Source organism: Pyrus communis, chromosome 10 (assembly GCF_963583255.1).
Source record: "Pyrus communis chromosome 10, drPyrComm1.1, whole genome shotgun sequence".
Taxonomy (NCBI): domain Eukaryota; kingdom Viridiplantae; phylum Streptophyta; class Magnoliopsida; order Rosales; family Rosaceae; genus Pyrus; species Pyrus communis.
The window spans coordinates 20925307-20944841 of NC_084812.1; the positions used below are offsets into that span (position 1 = coordinate 20925307).

At 37.3% G+C, this 19535-nt stretch overlaps 2 protein-coding genes across 2 annotated transcripts; both read left to right on the forward strand.

Moving 5' to 3' along the window:
• Positions 1 to 233: 233 nt before the first annotated feature.
• Positions 234 to 11933, forward strand: LOC137747066 (exocyst complex component SEC5A-like). Its single transcript, XM_068487071.1, has 21 exons — positions 234 to 920; positions 1014 to 1171; positions 1266 to 1354; positions 1495 to 1689; positions 2404 to 2531; positions 2628 to 2786; positions 3125 to 3229; positions 4078 to 4152; positions 5200 to 5337; positions 5427 to 5612; positions 6960 to 7103; positions 7618 to 7744; positions 7822 to 8032; positions 8182 to 8297; positions 8383 to 8605; positions 9359 to 9452; positions 9978 to 10055; positions 10162 to 10218; positions 10454 to 10603; positions 11036 to 11248; positions 11511 to 11933. Exons 1-21 carry the CDS (start codon positions 486 to 488, stop codon positions 11724 to 11726), a joined length of 3297 nt encoding a protein of 1098 aa, XP_068343172.1. The 5' UTR covers positions 234 to 485; the 3' UTR covers positions 11727 to 11933.
• Positions 11934 to 13416: 1483 nt separating this feature from the next.
• On the forward strand, positions 13417 to 14234 carry LOC137747978 (uncharacterized). Its single transcript, XM_068488098.1, has 2 exons — positions 13417 to 13773; positions 14226 to 14234. Exons 1-2 carry the CDS (start codon positions 13417 to 13419, stop codon positions 14232 to 14234), a joined length of 366 nt encoding a protein of 121 aa, XP_068344199.1.
• The last annotated feature ends 5301 nt before the right edge of the window (positions 14235 to 19535 follow it).

Consider the following 19535-nt stretch of genomic DNA (forward strand, 5'->3'; position numbering starts at 1 on the left):
TAAAATAAAGTTTTAAATTTTGATTTGTGTGCCTTTTTTATACACTTCTCATTATGTATTCTTCAAGATTCTAGTTTTTTAGACGCTCATCAGACGACTAGTTTGACCAAAAAAAAAAAAAAAAAAAAAAAAAAGGGAGAAGATAGTAATAAAGAGTGCGAAATGTGTACGGTGCAATATAGCATTTTTGTTCCAAATTTCAATTATTTGACGAGTAAGAAAAGAGACCTTGTTCAACTAAAAGGATAAAAAAATGAGACCGATTATATGGGCTAAAATGGTTTCAGTCCATTACACTGTTTCGTTGGACAATTGGAACAGAATGCCAAACGCAACCGGTTGCTGTGTTATATAATTGCATCTCAATTTTCTGGTGGGAAACAAGTTCAGATCCTTCCGATTCCACAATTTTTTTTCTGGATTTTTCAGAAATTCGGAATCTGAAATTGCGAATTTGAGTCGAGGGAGCAGCAGAATCCCCAGCAATGTCGAGCGACGGCGACGACGAGGACGAGCTCCTCCAGATGGCTCTCAAGGAGCAAGCCCAGCGCGACGTCAACTACAGGAAGCCCACCTCCAGCAACTCCCGTTCTGCCCCCGTAGCCAATTACGTCCAGCAGCCCCACCAGCAACCGCCCAGGAAACCCGCCGCTTCTCCTGCCCCCAATCACGCCGGCAAAACCAGCAACACCAGCAACAGGCGGCGGGTGGTGGATGACGACGACGAATCCGATGTCGACATGCTCAGCATATCCAGCGGCGATGAGGAATCCACCGCCAAAGATCAGCAGCGCGCGCGGTATCGAGGCGGCAGCGCCGCTTCTGCTGCTGCTGCCGCCAGACGTGGTTCTCGAGGAGATGATGATGCCGCTTGGGACGGGGGAGAGCCCGGTATCTGGAAGCACGTCGACGAGGCCGAGGTATACATATAATACACATTTGAAGAGAGAGAATTGGGTAATTGAATGCTTTGAGTTTTCAATTTTGGGAATGATTTGGGTTTGTGTTGGCAGCTTGCTCGTAGGGTTCGTGAAATGCGAGAGACAAGATCAGCACCGGTGGCCCAAAAGGTTGAGCGCAAAGTTTCGACAGTCGGCTTGGCACGAAAGGGGCTTAACAATTTGCAGTCTTTCCCACGGGGCATGGAATGCATTGATCCCTTAGGCTTGGGGTTAGCACTTTATTCCACTATTTTCCGAATTTATTTAGAGTGGAGGGTCTCGCTTTTCACCTGCATTTGCATTTGCATTGTGTTGTTCTTACAGGATCATAGACAACAAAACCTTAAGATTGATTACTGAGTCGTCGGACCATTTTCCGTCCAAGGATGACAAACTGGATAACAACCTTCGTGGTAATGTACCACCTTCGCTCTTGCTATGCTGCATTATCTTCTTATTCTTTGTATTTAATTGACTTTCAAGTTTCAAGTTTCTAGTACCACCTTGCTGTTTTGCTTAACAAACATTAATACGTGAATTGGATTATTTACAGAGAAGTTGTTGTATTTCTCTGAGAAATTTGATGCCAAGCTCTTTATATCACGGATACACCAAGATACTGGTGCAGCAGATTTGGAGGCAGGTGCTCTTGCTCTAAAAAGTGATCTTAAAGGACGGACTCAGCAGAGAAAACAGCTGGTCAAAGACAATTTCGACTGCTTTGTCTCTTGTAAAACCACAATTGATGGTAAGAAATTGTCACATCTCACTTGGGGTTCTGGTTTTTTATGGAGATGCTTAATTTTAGATGTGTTTTACAGTTCAAAATTTTGAAATTACCGAAAATGTGCCATATGTAATATCTAGACATAGTGTAGTTTGGTTACTTGTTTGGAAGGTAAAATGTAAAATAGAGAAACATTATCTGATAGTCTTCCTAATTTCGGACCCAAAAAGCAAAAGGGATGGCTAATTGTTATGATCACTATGTCAATGTAAGCCTTTCTGCATTACCCTCATGTTAATCTTGTAGAGACATCTTGTTCATGTGGTAACTATCCAATAACATCTAGCTGGAAGTCATCAGCGCCTGTCATGCACTTCTGGTTGCTTAAAAGATTGGACTTCCAACTGACATGCCTGCATTCTTGTAATTTATTTGAGAGATGTAATTGCTTTAGTGATTAAAATACACCTATCTTGACATAATATAAACAGCCACTTTTGAACTTGTAATTTGGAGTACCTCTGTGGAAAGCACATCAAAACAAGGCAGTTGGTTTACTTTTATGTTTAAGATTTGCTTGTTAGCTTAGTCCTATTGGATTGAGACACAACTTCCCAATGCCCTTATTTATTTCTTCCTATTGCCTAAAAATGTGAAAGCTCATTTGAAACATAGATACTAGTTAAGTGGGATGCTTCTTGATTTCTGATGTGGAAGATATTGATTATTGCACAGATATTGAGTCAAAGTTAAAACGGATTGAAGAAGACCCTGAAGGTTCAGGCACTTCTCATTTGTTTAACTGTATGCAAGGAGTGAGTTCGTTGGCTAATCGTGCATTCCAGCCTCTATTTGAGAGACAGGTTGGTAAGACTTAAATTTTTTATTTGGTTGGAGATTTATGTGCAGTTATGCAACTTGGATGATATAAGCTTCATCTAGTTTTTGAATGACTATAGGCTCAAGCTGAGAAGATCAGGTCCGTGCAAGGAATGCTACAGAGGTTCCGAACGCTATTCAACTTGCCCAGTACAATTCGTGGTAGCATAAGCAAGGGAGAATATGACTTGGCAGTTAGGGAATACAAGAAGGCCAAATCGATAGCTCTGCCTTCTCATGTACAAACAATCTTTATTGATTAGATTTTCTTATGTGTGGGTAAAATTAGATAATTTTAATGCTCTTAAATCGCATCTATGCTAGTCTTGTGCATATTTGGAAAGAAAGTCGCATATATTCTAGTCTTGTATTTATTTTTAATTCGTAAGTAAATATTTTGCAAGGTCCTGATAATAATTGTCGCAAGACTCTATTAGACAGCTGGTTTCATTTCCCTTTATTCAGAATAAATACAGCTTAGTATGCTATTAGATTTCTGTAATCTGTTCAATCATTTTGCATTAGAGTGCACTGTTCCCACTAAATTAGATGTACCTTCGCTATCATTTGATTGCAGGTGGGAATACTGAAGCGTGTACTTGAAGAGGTTGAAAAAGTGATGCATGAGTTTAAAGGGATGCTTTACAAGTCTATGGAAGATCCACAAATAGATTTAACAAATGTAAGCTCAACATATAAATCTCGGTAATATTATGTTCTTACCAATAATGAAAGTACCATGAGGTGTTCTGTCCTTAGTGCTATAGTCGTGAATTCCAAAGTACAAGTCTTTCACTGACAGAAGTAGAGTTTTTCCTTTATCCTTCTTCCACATTTTTGGTCATTATCTAGCATATCGTAAGGTGCAGGACCAGTTGCTATCTGGTTAACTTTCAAATTAAACCTCAAAGATTAGAATTTCATTTAAGATTATTGGAAAAGTTGTAAAAGTGTTGAAAAGCTTAAGTTGTTTCTAGTCTACGAGGCTTATGGTCCTCCTCATGTTTTTGTAAGCGAAGCATGAATTTTACATTAGAGCTTGAGTTGTTGAGCAGTGATTAAGCTTATTCTGTATGAGAAGAGAAGGTTCTGAGTTGAACTTCTATAATTTCAACCCCCAGCTCCAAGTGTTAAGTTGAATTCCGTTTGTTTAGCTTTATTGGTGGAAAGAAGCCCCCATATAAGGAAGAATGAAAATATAAAATAATTCTTGGCCTACATTATAACAACTCAAGATTTTTGAAAATGTTGTGAACAGAAGACTTTGTTAACCACCTATAATCTTTTCTTTTCTTCATTTCCTTTTTGTTTTTGAAATCTTTGTGGGCCCATGCCCATTTTTCACCTATGACTTTTTGAGAGGTGATAGGGTGATTTTGCTAGACAAAGTGATGCACATGCATTGAAGTGAGTTGTTGCGTGAGACTCCATATCTTGTTTACTAGTATCATACTTTCGTGTTTGTTAGCATTTATTATTGTTTATTCTTTTAATAATTTTCTACTAAAAGCTTTATTATGGTTAATGTAGCTTGAAAACACAGTGAGGCTGTTATTGGAGCTGGAGCCCGAGTCAGATCCTGTATGGCACTATTTAAATATACAGGTTAGTAAATTTGTAACTATACTTGGGATTTATTTGTTTATTTTTAAATTTCCTTGTTTGTAAACTAAGCAGTGCTGATTAGAATTTTAATCATCAAGATTATTACCATTGGAATTCGAAATTGCAGTGCTTGGTTGTTGAAGCCAGTCTCTTCGAGTATAAAAAGATTATTGTGCCACATTCTAATAGCTTAAAGCTTTTGGAAATAATGATAAACCAACCAAAGCAGGAAGTCTTGATTATAATCTTTGCAATTGCTGTTCCCAACTTATATTAAGCACATAGTATGTGCTCTCTAGTGATGGGAAAGGCCCACATATAAGCGGGAATGGTAGAGTGTCTCCATATCCTTGAATGATCTGAACGTCTATTTTTTATATTGCAAATCAAGGATCATCCTTGCTCAAAATCAATTAAAACGGAACCACCATTTGATTATCATAATGAAATTTCAGTGTTTACTGGCAACACCAAGTTTGTTTGTTTGTTAGATCACAGTTAGATGCATCAGTCCCTTCAGTTTGGCCTTTTTTTTCCGACAAGGATAATCTTTGAATGGAAGCTTAAAAATTAGATTTGCATCACTGCACTATCACGTGGATGGAGTACAATTATCTTGCCAGACTGAATCTGGACCATACTGGCAATAATCAACCTGAGCAAGGGTTACAGTCTGGCGTCGGAATGGGGTGCTCCAAATTTATGTAATATGTATTTCTAGTGGAGTGGTCTTACTTGTTGATGGTTGATATTTATGTTCTCTTCCTTTTAATTTGTGGATATCTCGTCCTCCTATGCATGTCACTCATTCTCCATGTTAGTAGAATCCTGTTCTTAGTAAAAAGAGAGGTTAAACCCGAGTTCCTTTTTCTGACACAATCTCTCTTGCCCCTCACACCACCAGATAAAAATCAGTCAGAATAAAAACAGAGGACATAGTTTGTCTGAATTTCCTATGCACCTGAATATGACTGTACGCGTTAAGAAACAACTACAGTGGGGCGCATTGTCAATGTACTGAATTCTTTTTGTTCGTTTCTTCTTCAGAATAACAGAATTCGAGGTTTGCTTGAGAAGTGCACATTAGATCATGAAGCAAGGATGGAGACTTTACATAATGAGTTACGTGAAAGGGCTCTGTCTGATGCAAGATGGAGGCAGATTCAAGAAGATTTAAATGAATCTGTAAGTGTAATCCTTGGATCATCTTACACTGAGGAACAGCTAAAGAGTGGGTCAGTGCTTAACAATTTGTTCTTTTACACTACTGTCAGTCGGATGTCAACTATTCTCTTGGGGACAACCACCTTCCAGTAGATTCTCTGCCAGTAGACTTGACAGGTGAAGAAGTTGATGCTCTTAGAGGGAGGTATATTCGCAGATTAACTGCTGTACTTATCCATCACATACCAGCTTTCTGGAAAGTGGCACTTTCTGTTTTCAGTGGAAAATTCGCAAAGGTATGGTTAACACTTTATTCTAACTTTGGCATATATGTAAGATCTACTCTTATTTATTGATAAAATTTGTCTAATAATGATGCTCATGCATTTTGTCTTATATACAGCTAATAATTTTTGCGCTGTATTTTGTTCTACGGTTCCAGAAATACATGTATACATGCACGTAATGCACACATGAATATATTTGGTCTTCTGATGCTTTAGTATGATAAGAGATACAGTTTCACTTTCATAGAACTGATTAAATATATTTGGTCTGTTAACATACCGCTGTTTTCCTTAATCATATACATCAATACTGCAATATAAAGTCAATTGTAGAAGGTAGGCTGGAAACTTTGACCGGCTTATTTATTTAGAAAGCCATCAGTATATGGTGAATTTGCCAATAAACTGTAAGTTGGTAAAATTACAATATTCCACAGGGAAATCTTGTTAGTTACAAGTTCCCCAGTACATGCTTATCTCCCACTTCATCTCTCATTTACTTTTTTACCTTCTCTTTTTGTATTTTTTAAATGATATTATTTTGCTTTTACGTATCCATTTTTCCATTGGTGAAATATATTCATTCAACATGAGACGTGAAGAATGCAATGGATAGAACTATAGATTGTTCTTAGTATACCTAGTCAGTCAATAGCTGCTATACTGTGGAGTATGGACTTCCAATTATCCTAACCTTAAAATCACTTTTTAACATAAATACCTGAGGAAAGGAATGTAAACTTCCAAACTGCATGAAGATGGATGCGCTCTGGGTTTTCTTTTTACCATTATCCTAAATGCAAAACCGGAGTTTCTCAGTTTCTGCATATTTTCCCTTCTTTTGGTATTATTATTTCTGATGCCGAAGAGGTTGATTTCTGTATCTCTACACTGTCATGTTTGTTCAAGCATCATATTTGAGCTGGTGCATATTTATGTGAGCTGCTTTATGAGAATATGCATGGAGAACTTTAAGCCTATTGCGTGTTCAACACTGATTGAAGCAGTTATATGGCCTTTCACCCCTGGCTACAGTTCATCCCGTACTTTTCCACATACGTGGGTTCGGCCATCCAATGCCTGTTAGAGCTCTCTTCAACCTGCTCATGCCTAGGTCGATCGGTTTCAGGTTAAATAGGAAAAACTAGAAGATTCCACCTCTGGAAAGTGCCTACACCTAATAGCTTAAGCCACTGTTCCCATTTTCTCGATGACCCATCATGCAAATTCAGTGATGAAAAACCATATTTATATTTGTGTTGCCATATTTAAGTGATCTTCTTTTGTTTTTTTTTTTTTTTTTTTTTCCTGTGAGAGATGATTTCACTTCCATTCTTATGACTCTCAATCGTACAGTCGTCCCAAGTTTCTACTGAATCAAATGCTAATGCTCCGGCAAATAAAGCTGAGGATAAAGTTGGAAATGGGAAATACTCCACTCATTCTCTTGATGAAGTTGCTGGAATGATACGGAATACCATATCCGCGTATGGAGTCAAGGTGAGTATGCTGGCTGAACCTGCTTATTACCAATTAGAATTACATAAATGGAAGGCTTGGTTCATTAAGCTTAGGTACATAGATGAACGTGGATATGTTTGAGTACAAAATTTATCAATATAGTTTGTAATTTTTAGTAAAACTGAGTATTTTCTATTGTAATCGCAGAATGACAAATTTTCTTGATCAACTCTGTTCTACATTCTTTGATGCTTTATTTTGTTTAGAAATAAGGCTATCTGGATAGTGTAAAGAGAAATGGTGATTTTCCTTCAAATTTAAGTTGGTATTTTTCTTTTTTCTTTGTCTTATGACTCTAATCAGAGATAGGGAGCCTTACAAATATAAATATTAAAATGTATTTTAATTCTATATGCTGTATTTATATGCTTCAGATCAAAATTTAGTATCAGCTCATGCCAAACTCCATTCGACCGTCGTTCTTTGCATATCTTCAGTTTAAACCCACGTTCGGTAAGTAGTTATAATTTTATCACTCTTGTTCTTGATGCAGGTTTGCAATACATTCCGTGATCTTGAAGAATCAAATATTCTGCAACCGTATATGAGGGATGCCATAACAGAAATATCTAAAGCATGTGAAGCTTTCCAAGCAAAGGAATCAGCTCCTTCTATTGCTGGTATCTTAGCTTTCTCTTTACCTGCAATGTGCTGGTTTCTTGAAGTGTTCTGAAGGTTGGACTTGTTTTTGTAATAGTAACTGCAACTCGAGCGCTTCAGTCAGAGATTACGAAGATTTATATCCTAAGGCTTTGCTCATGGATGCGGGCATCAACTGCAGAGATTTCAAAAGACGAGACATGGGTTCCTGTATCAGTTCTTGAAAGGAATAAATCTCCCTACACAATCTCTTTCTTGCCTCTAGCATTCCGTAATGTTATGACATCAGCAATGGATCAAATCAAGTTGTAAGTCCCTAAGCGTGACTTAATCAAGGGTTTTTATTTGATAGACATGCTCAAGATTTTTTAAGTGTTCATTACCTGTTTCTCTGCAGAAGTTCAGAACATTCACTCATTATTTATGTATTCATCATTAACAGTATTATTTATTTCAGGATGATTCAATCTTTAAGAACTGAGGCTACGAAGTCGGAAGAAATGTTCATGCAACTCCAAGAAACACAAGAATCTGTCAGACTTGCTTTTTTGAACTGTATGCTCGATTTTGCAGGTATGATGGATGACTACCTAACTCAACTTCATGTTAAGTATTTAATGTCCGGTTGTGATGCTTCCATTCTCTGCACACTAATCAGGTCATCTAGAGCGCATTGGAAGTGAGCTTTCCGTAAACAAATCCAAAGGAAGTTCACATGTACAAAATGGATATTCTCATACCCTAGAAGAAAAGTCTGATCTCCCAGGAAGTGTTGGCCCACATCAACAGTTGTTAATAGTCTTGAGTAATGTTGGCTATTGCAGAGAAGAACTTTCTTATGAGTTGTACAAAAATTACAAGCACATCTGGCTACAGTCTAGGTATGTGGGCCTTATTTTTCTCTTCATTGAACCGTAGGATATCATCGTGTTTCTTGCCCTATTTATTAGGAGCAGTTGGATATACCTGATATATGGAATGTTGTATATAATCCACTGAAGTGGGAACCCAAGAACCAGAAATCATATTGGCTACTATCTTGTATCTTCCACTTTCAAATGGCGTAGTCATATTCAATAACTATTTGGTTGGATCAAGACTGACTAGAATTTGCATGTGAGCAGGCTTTAGGATATTGTTCTTTTGTTTAAAGATTCATTTGTGAAGCAAGGGCTTCTAGTTCAAATGGTTAACTGCATTTACTCATCCACATGAGGTTCTATGTTCAATTCCCCCTCCCCCAATAACACTTGTAGAAAATAAATAAAATGCATAAGTCGATTGTTGAAATCTACTAGTTCACATGAAAATTTGCTACACCTGTGATAAGAATGCGATAATGAAGGTGGTATTGAATTTAGTGTCAAGTAGATAGACCAATGGGTTTTCCTGGCCATTCGAAATGGAGGGTCAAAATGTTCCCTTAGAGGTTAGTCGGGTCAAAGATGTGGATGTTCCAGGTTATAAAAATTGTTAAAAAACTCAAACAAAGCATTGGACCAGTAGGTGATGCTCATCGATTGATAGTTGACTCATGCTCATTTATTGATGGTTTAAAACTTTTATGCACTTAATATGACCTGTTTGGTTATGCCTGATTACCTTGCTATATATTTTCTATTTACTTTTTATAGGGAAAGAGAGGAGGAGGATGGTGACGTACAAGACCTAGTTATGTCATTTTCTGGTCTTGAAGAGAAGGTCCTTGAGCAATATACTTTTGCTAAGGTATAGTTGAACACCCCAACAAACACGCACATTGATCATGTTCTTCTGTAGGTCTACTATATTATCTTGCTTTTCTCATTTGTCAGTTTGTGTTACTGTGTGGGCATTTTCTACACTTACTGCCTTCTTGGCTAATAAGAAAATGTAGTTAAAGTTATAGGTCCACTTCTGTTGATGTGTTCGTAACTTCATATATGATATAACTAAATGAGTGCAGTGGTGCGTTCTTTCTGAAAGAATCTCTTTTTACTTTGTTTATAATAAGGCAATCCATTTCCTTTGTGCCACACGACATATTCTCTCCCCATTCTTTTGGGGAAGGGGTGAGTTTGCAACTTTTCAGGTTCAACACCTGTTCGGTTGTGTGAGTAAATTTGCCTGCAATCATTCCGTCCTTTATGTGAACACGGCCGACATTTTTTGCTCCTATCATTTGTTCACGAAATTCAAGTGGACATGGATTGACGTTATGATGCACTTTCTTTAGTCCTTTACGTGAAACTTAACAGTTCACTTTCCTCTCAGGCAAATTTGATCAGAACTGCTGCCTGGAACTATTTGTTGGATTCTGGTGTTCAATGGGGAGCAGCACCTGCTGTAAAAGTAAGAAACTTAAGAATTTAGCATTTGGCATTTATAGTTGTACTTCTATTAGTATTTTTTTTTCAATAACTGAACTGGAACCTCATAATAAAATGGTGTCTTGCAGGGTGTGCGTGATGCTGCTGTGGAGTTACTGCACACTTTGGTAGCTGTGCATGCAGAGGTACTTAGTGCAAGCCATGTATTATATTAATTTTTGATGTCTTTATTCTTTAGGCCATAGTATGAATTGGTACGTTGCCTGCTCCAATGAGCATGTAAATATCTTTTTTTTTTTTCTTTCTATATGTTATTTTCCAGTGGTTAGGACTTATGCATATATGCGGTTTCATATTCTTAGCTCTAACTTTTGAGTCGTCTTCTCAATAAACTTGATGAAATCAATTTCGACTTTCCAGGTATTCTCTGGTGCGAAGCCCTTATTGGACAAGACACTTGGCATTCTTGTTGAAGGTCTAATTGACACGTTTATCAGCCTGTTCCATGAATATGAATCGAAAGATCTTAGGTCACTTGATGCAAATGGTTTCTGTCAGCTAATGCTTGAGGTAAAAGATTTTTGCAGTATGCATGTTGTATCAAGTTGATGGTTTAATTTGCATATGGCTTTGGTGATGAGCAACAATAAATGGCAATTGCACCACATTCCTTTGGGTGCTCGATGAATGATATTCTCTGAGATAAAACCTTTTTGTTCTAAATGCACCTAATTTTGATAAGATATTAATGTATCCAACACGTTATGCATATAAAAAATGGAAAAATATTTTGACAACTTCCCTTGTAAAAATATATACATATATACATTGTATATGTATATGTGATAAAAATAAAACCTTGAAAGGTTGATGTGAAATAGAAAATTACAGAGTGTTCATTTCATATGATATCTCGTTGGGAGTGAGCAAGTCATTACCATCATTGATCATGCATAGTCGGATGTGGTTCTAAGAGATTTCCCCTTTGTGTAAATAATGCAGCTTGAATACTTCGAGACTGTATTAAATCCATATTTAACTGCGGGTGCAAGGGAGTCTTTGAAGTCCTTACAAGGTGTACTTCTCGATAAAGCCACTGAGAATGTATCAGAAAATGTGGAGAATCCAGGGCATAATCGACGAGCAACACGTGGAAGTGAAGAGGCGGCTGATGATAGACAGGATGGGATGAGTGTGTCACCCGATGACCTCATTGTAAGAAACCTTAATTCTCTAGTGATTTCTTCTTGTACAATGTTTAAAACACAATGCCAAGTTGACTAGTTGGTTATGGTGACAGGTATGTGTGCATACGTATGCATAGTCGACTAGAATAGTAATATTGGATAGTAAATAGGATGAAAGAAATCTTTACCACGTCAATTGGTTGTCATGTTAAACCTCGTAGTAAAGTTCTATGTTCCCGGTCTTTTTCTTATTTGCAAATAACTCGAAAGTAAATTGTTGAATGCTTCAGGCACTTGCCCAGCAGTATAGCTCTGAATTACTTCAAGCAGAGCTTGAGAGGACTCACATCAACACGGCATGTTTTGTGGAGTCAATTCCGTTAGACTCAGTACCTGAATCAGCTAAACGCGCTTATGCTTCGTTCAGGGGACCGCTAGATTCTCCGAGCAGAAACTACAGAGGCAACACAGGATCCCCAAGCTACTCACGGAATAGGCGTCGATGAATCTGTAAATGGCCCAAGGTTTTTGACTTTCTGAGTTTTTACCGTACGTGCTAGTGTTGTTGTACCGTGATTACTCAGCTGAAAGCATATTCTTTTTATTGTTTAAGCCCTCATTGAGCTTTTCTTGTTCTTTATTTTTACCTGACACTGTCAAGCACGACGATGTATATTTCTTTCTATTGTGTTAATGCCAGTATACTTCTTTTATGCTGTTAGATGGTTTTACACTTTTTGTTCTTTTTCTTTTTTTGTATAAAAGCAATATTGGAGGAGAGAGGAATCTGAATACGGGATCTCGAGTGCAAAGGGTAAACATTCTTAACCGTTTGAGACATCAGTCCATTGCAGTTTGAACCAATTATGGTAAATTTTTCTGTTACCCTGTCATGTAGCCATTATGATGGATGCTCCATTGGCCCGTTTGGAAATGCTTCTCTAAAAAGCAGTTATGTTCATAAGTGTTTTGTAATTCATTTTTTCATTATAATTGGGCTCGTTTGAAAATGAAGCGCTTTTGTGAGAAGCGCAAGTTCTATTGTGAGCAATTTCATGTGCTTCTTTGACAATGAAGCGGTTTTGGTTAGTTGTTATATATCAAGAGTTTATTATCCTTCACAAATTGCAAATACTAATTTGTAAAAGAAATAATTAGACTGAAGCACATTCAAATCAAAAAGTGCTTTTAACTATTTTAAAAGTGCTTTTATATTGAATTACAACACATGTACAAATTTAATAACTGAATTTTGAGAAGGAGACCAATTCAATATATATGCACAGAAACTCTGTTAACAAGTTGAAGTAGTTCCAACTCTTTGAATACAACGGTTGAGATGGATCAAAGTCACATTTAACCCATTCTCACCAACAATACTTGCACTATGATAAAAACACAATTTATTTAATTAAATTAATAGGTGTTGAGAGTGGTTTCATTGAGATGTAGCGTATGGAACAATCGTCTAGTGTCACCAACATTTTTAAAGACTTTGACATCTTGTCGTCGTTGTTGCTTTCGAGTGCATGAGCTATGTAAACTATGTTTTTATTTATGATTCAAATAAATAAGGAAGTCATAATCCCCAAAGCGGCAATTCTTCTTAATCTCTCAATTCTGTTTCTTTTTATATTTCTAGTTATAACTAGATATAATTTGGTATTAGAAAATGAGATTAAACAACATAACATGTTACTCATAATTAGGTATCAAATTAATCATAAATATTAAATCATTATCTCCTTTTTTTTTTCTTTTTCTTTTTTTAAGAAAGAATAAGTAGTTAGTGGTTATGTCATGACAATCCACTCTTTCGGGGGCTAGAAAGACTCACAGAGGCATTTCAGCTTTCTCTAACCACCATCGTACGATTCACCAATGTCAGAAATCGAATCCAAAACGTACCGTGTTGAATATAGACCTGAAATTCATCCCTATTAAACATGAAATTCATAAATATTAAATCATCATCTTCATTTGTCATCTATTAGATCCGAATTTGATCCATCCTTTCTTTGAAAGTGAAAAAATATATATATATTAAAAGATTGTAGTGACAGTTGGTATATTAGTTGTAGTGACAGTTGTAGTTAGAGTTGGCATATAAGATTGGGCCGATTCTTGTTCATCCCCATTGCCGCTCACTCTCGAGTAACCAAAACAAAGAAACAAAGAGAGAATCAGTCAGAAATCATGTTGAAGTTCCTATCGAGAGTGAGGATCGAGTTCAATGCCTTGGACCCCCAAACGGCATCGTGTCTGGAGTTCTTGGCGCAGTGCAACGCCCGCAAGGCCAAGGATTCCAACCCCTCCTGCGCCGTCCAAGTCAAGCGCCGCACCGACGACCAGCCCCCCAAGATCACCGTCACCTTCGTCAACGGCGTCGAGCAGGTCTACGACGCCACCGCCACTCCCGCCCAGGACATACGCAACATGATCCTCGAAAAGGGTCAGAGCCTCGAGATCGAGCAGATGTTCCGCGACGCTGGCGAGTCCTGGCCCGTTATTATCCCCGCCGACGAGCTCCATCTACCGGCCCCTGGCACCAAGGTAAAAAAAATTACATTTTACTCCTAAGGGCTAAGTGCTTTTGTGTGTTAGCGAATGTATCCTTCTTCTGTCTGTGGCATTTCGTCGAACATGTAACGTGCATTGCTTGAAACTTGTAATTATGCTATTCTTTTGATTGATGTAAATGTTATCACCATTGTTGATTGATATCCTTGCTGCAAGCAGTGCATAATGATCTATGCACACACACACACACACCCACACCCACACGCACGCATACACACACACACGCACACGCACGCGCACGCGCACACACACACACACATCACACGTTATAGTGTATGTTTTCCACACTGAATTTCTTCACTTAGTTACTCACAACTGACTCCCAGCTTCATTTATAATCATTCGGTTGATCGATGAAAAAATTCGTTGGGCTTCTTTTAATTTTCCCATTTTCCGTTTGGTGACTGTCTGTTGCTGAATTTCAGATGAAATGAAAGAAAATTGTAATTAAAACTTGAAAATTACTCAATTTTTGAACCCCAGAAAGATTATTCCAAATTATGGTAGTTTTGACACTGATACTGACACTTATATAGCATTTTCTTTAAGGTTTGTTTTAAAAATTGCAAACAAATCATGATTTCCGAAAGCCCTGGGTCAGCTTTTGGTGTCATTGTGCTGGGTTTTTGTTGTTCATGTACCTTTTTCTCCCTGTAAGCCGTATTCAATAAGATAAAGGTGGCATAAGTTTTTACATACCTTTTCTTTCATCTCATGACTGGTTCAAGCTTCCATTCGTGACTTATAAATGCTTGTGGGTTTTGATAGTGATAGTACAGTCAGGGTCATTTTGTTCTGAAATGGGAAGTAAGACTCATGACTCATGACATGAGGCATGGTCCATGGTGATTGTGATAATGAGTCGTGATGGTATCTCTTCACCACTGTGGTTAACCAAATGGTTGACAATGTTTATATATGCCTTCATTTTGGTTTTGCATTACAGTTCAGATTGGCTTCACTGGCCTTTCCATACTAATTGATCTGCTTTACCGTCAATTTTGATCACAGTTTTCATATTTTACGATTGGTGTGTTATTTGTGTCTTGTGCATCAAATACCATTGGTGTTTACTATTACCGGAATATGGAAAGTGCATGAAATTTTGCCTTAACATATTTTCAAGGTGAAGCAAGAATTTGGGGAACCGGAGTTGTTGGGATTTGTTATCTATAAAGCACCCCAGTCACCTCTTCATATCCAATCATAGTTGTTGCATCACCGGTTTACATCCAAATCCTTATTTGTCTGGCAAAATTGGTCAATATTTTATAATATTTTATGGATTATTCATCTTAAAGGCCATCGAATGCTTTGGCGGCATTTCCTTACACTGCCCAGGGGACTTCAATTTTATGCTTCTTGCATTTTGTATGTGTTTGTGTGTGCGCCTTTCGAGGCCGTTGGAAGACAATTCTGTAGCCTTTTGCATCTGCATCATACCTTTGCTTTTATATAGAAGGATTGAAGACCTCTCTTTTGGTTATCTTAAATGATCTTTCACTTTCACTTTCAGGCCTAGAAGGATTTATTTGTTATACTACATTATTTTCCTCACGGCTCCATTTGCTTGTTTCTTTCAGCCGAAGAAAGCTGAAGAGAAAAAGCAGTAACCTGTGTTTGTTTGATCAAATATATCACTGGAGAACGACACTTTAAAATAGTCAGGTCTGCTAGATTTCCATCCAATGTTTCATTCGGAAAAGAGAGAAGTGTATCGGAGTTGGAATTTAGACAATTCTGTCTTCTTGTGTTTTTGCTGCATCGTAGAGGCGTTTGATATATTTAGTTAATGTTGAATCCTTGCTTGGAGTATGAATTGAGGATGATATGAACCATCTTTTCAGTTTTTGACACATTGGTTGGTTCTTACCGTCATTATGACATTGTTTGCAGCTTGTGGAAGCACACACATGAGTTCGCCTTATCAACTCGCGCTCAGTGTTAACAACAACACGATTTTGCATTTATGCTTATGTTTGTACCACCGGACTGTTTAGCTTATGACATAGAATCCCAAATAGTTGCTTTAGCATTAGAGCAATGAGCGTCCAGGATGATTTAGAAAGAAACTAGGCTCTTCTAGTTTAAACATGTTTGAAAGGAAAAATTTAGAGAGAGGGGGGCTTTCTAAAGGGATTTTATCTCCAAATATTATTGGATTCTACATTTGTGGCGTGTTTACCAGTCAGGGTTTGAATGGGGAGAACAGAATTGCAGTCCTTCCAAAACATTCCAGTGTTTACTAGCACTTAGGGAATAGAAATTAGGTGGGGTCCACCCAATATCCAGAGTCCAATTCCTAAATTCCCCGGAATTGGATTACCTATAAAGACGTGGTATTTGGACTTTGGGTAGAAGGCTCCATTAGGAATCAAAGTTTCTACCCAAAAAACACCTTGAGCAATCCCTCCCCTTTGTATTTGTGTCTCTCACAGCAAAGACCGCCCCCACCATATGATCTGGAACAATGAACGCTCAAATCTAAATCGATGAAAAGTGACTGCATGGCTAGGTTAGGGAGGCTGATGTTAGGTTTTTATTGTGTTTGCTAGGTTTATAACTAAAAGATAATTCCAAGAAAAAAAAGGATGAAGTACCTAAAACCCACCAATTTTTTGAATGTCATTTGAAATTTGTCCCGAGTCTTTTTAAACATTCCAAACAAGTATTCAACTTATTGAAAATGTCATATTCGTTAAGTTCCAGTTAAAAATCTGTTAAATTAGCTAGAGCTTACTTTGTCTTCAAATTATAGAAAGTCATGAAAGCATAACCTCCACCAACTAACAATCACCACCACCCTATCATGCCATCACCTCCAAACCCAACACAAAACCACCAACTCCACCTACAACTCAAGTCACCAACATCGAGAAGATCATGGAGGTTGTTGAAATGCTATGGACTATCATGATGTGGCCACCACCATCCTTACCTCCCACAAAGAAGAACTGGAAGCTTTACGAGCTGAGAAATCAACGAATGAGGATCACATGAGTAGAAACAAGTTCCTTGAAACCCTAACTGAATCCTTAACCCTTTTCTTTGTTAGGAGATTGCCCTCCTAATGTAATTTCAATTTGAGTTCATTTTCAATTCAATCAATACTTATTTGATCGTGGGGTTCCATATTATATAACGTACGTTTGAAATTCAAATTTTGAGCCAACTAATATTAATGTCGACCATGATATACCCAATTGGTGGGTTTTGAATATAATCTATGTTAACATTAAGTAAGGCTTAACGAATGTGACATTTTCAATAGGTTGGGTACTTGTTTGGAATGTTTAAAAATGTTGAAACCAATTTGAAATGACACTAAAAAGTTGGGAAGTTTTAGGTACTTAATTCAAAAATAAAACTGAAAGATAATTAATGGCGTGTTTTAAAGCTTTTTTCACAAAGTTTTAAACAACACAAAAGAATTAGAGTTTTAATAAAAACACAAAGAAAAGAATTATTGGCATAAAAATTATTTACTTAGAATAAGGGCTTTTTAGTAATCACATAAGTTTATATTCCAATCAATTGAATTAGTAAACATCTTATATGAATCAATATCAATCGTACTCTGATTCTACTAAGTTTTAGTAAACAACTTAAACAGGAATATGATTCTGACTCCACCTCATTCCAACTCCTTATCAATTCAATTCCTCCTTAATTCAATTCATCTTCAATTCAATTTCTCTTGTTCTGATTACATATTAGTAAACGAGCCACTAGTTTACTAATCACATTCCTTATCAATATTAACTACAACACTCCACTTGAGTGTGTAAAAATTAAGAAGTAGGGATATCAGGTCTTCTGGCAACGTGTATGTCAAAATGAAGCTTGTGAAGAGTGACAATTTTTATACCTTCGCCGGAGTGCAACACTGGCCGGAGAACCTCGAATTTCACCGTCAAAGTCGTGGATTGCCGAAAAATAGTGTACCTCATCGTGGACTCGTCGGAGATTCAACGTCTAATCTGTCGTTTAGGTTTTGTTATTGGGACCAAGAGCTGTCGAATGGTGGTGGACCGGTGGTGAGTGTTGTCAGGGTGGCTGAAAAAGGGGCCAATCCCAGCATTGAAAATCTAGAAAACATCCAGCATCGATACGCCTTGTACGACGGTCCAACGTTGAGAATTCTGGGTGGGAAATGATCGTGGGGTGGCGTTGAGTTGTTACCAGTGGTGGCGTCGCTTGAAGCCACCGGATTTGGCCAAGAAAGCCGTCGGAAAAGTTGCCTAGAAACTAGTTCAATGTCGCAGTTCTGATTAGTGACTCGAGTTGTGCAACTGGTTGCTTTTCTAAAAATGGCTAGGTCCCCCTTCCAACAATCTGGGACCTTCTATTTATAGAAGATCCAATATACAAAAATATCCTTGATTTCCTTACCTATTTCTCCTTCGTTTTAACCTGGTTTCGCAAATGGTTTTTGCCTATGCGTTCGTCGGATCAAAGTCTATCCAAAAATGCTAAGAGTAACTCCGAAAGGTTAATGGACTTTTATACTATTTGTGGAAAATCAAACTTTAACTAAGAAACCAAAAATCCAAAATTAATGAAATTAAAATAATTTGACGAAATTGCAAGGTAAAATCATTGAACAGTGAAATCCAGGGACAAGATTTCAAAAAATTAATTAATCAAATTTAATGGAAATAACAACCGTTATTTATAGGGTTCCAAATTTTCAAACTCACCAAATTTCAAATTTACTTGGGAGAATGGAGTATGACGTCGAGTATTGTGCAAGGACTCTGAATGCGACTCGAAGAAAGCAAGCAACACGTTCTTTTTGTCAAACAGATTGAAAAATATTCAAACCAACTTCGCCTCAGTTTTGAACATGTGGTGTGGAAGTTGAGTGAGTTTCGAACGCTGGGCCGGATACATGAAGCACTAGACAACTTCGATTGAGTTTCGAACGGGAAGGAAGTCGACTACAAATTTTTTGAAATCATTCGCAAGAGGGGGAGATTAATTGTTGTCGAGTCCTATTTTAGATTTAATGATGGATCATTTATGATCCAGTTTCACCCTTAGATTGTTATGATTGATTTGTTTTCGACTGGTAAGATTAGATCCAACATATTATATTTTGTCCACACGTAAGGTGCGCAAAGTGCAGTTCGCACCTTACATAAAAAAATTACATTAAATAGTAGGCATGAATAAACTATCAACCCAATAATGTGATCAAGAGTATTGATATAGAAAAGGACTATTGCATTGCAATTCCAACTGAATAGGTAGTTGGAATAGGTTCTCCGCATCTTCTGCTTAGTTTTGGGTAGCCATGATACACTGCTAGGTGTCACTCATGACTTGTGAAAGCTCTGAAGATTAGAAATCACTAATCTTCATTAAAGAAAGAATTGAAAAGTAAGTTTCAATTTATAATCAAATAGTAAGAGTTCTAAATAAAACTCAATGGTTTGTACACTGCGTAGGTAGAGATTAAAGTACAACGAAGTTAACAAATAAATAATTGGGTTTTTATCATAAATGGTCCCTGAAATTGACTCACAACATCAAGATGGTCCTTGAAATTGAAAATCTATCAATGTAGTCCTTGAAAATATGTGTCACAAATCAATGTGGTTCTTCCGTTACAATTCTGCCAAAAGTTCTGTTATGTGCTGATGTGGCACATAAATGGGTCTCATAAAATAGTTTTTTTTTTAGGGTCATAAATGGTCCCTGAAATTGTTTATCAATCAATGTAGTCTTAGAAA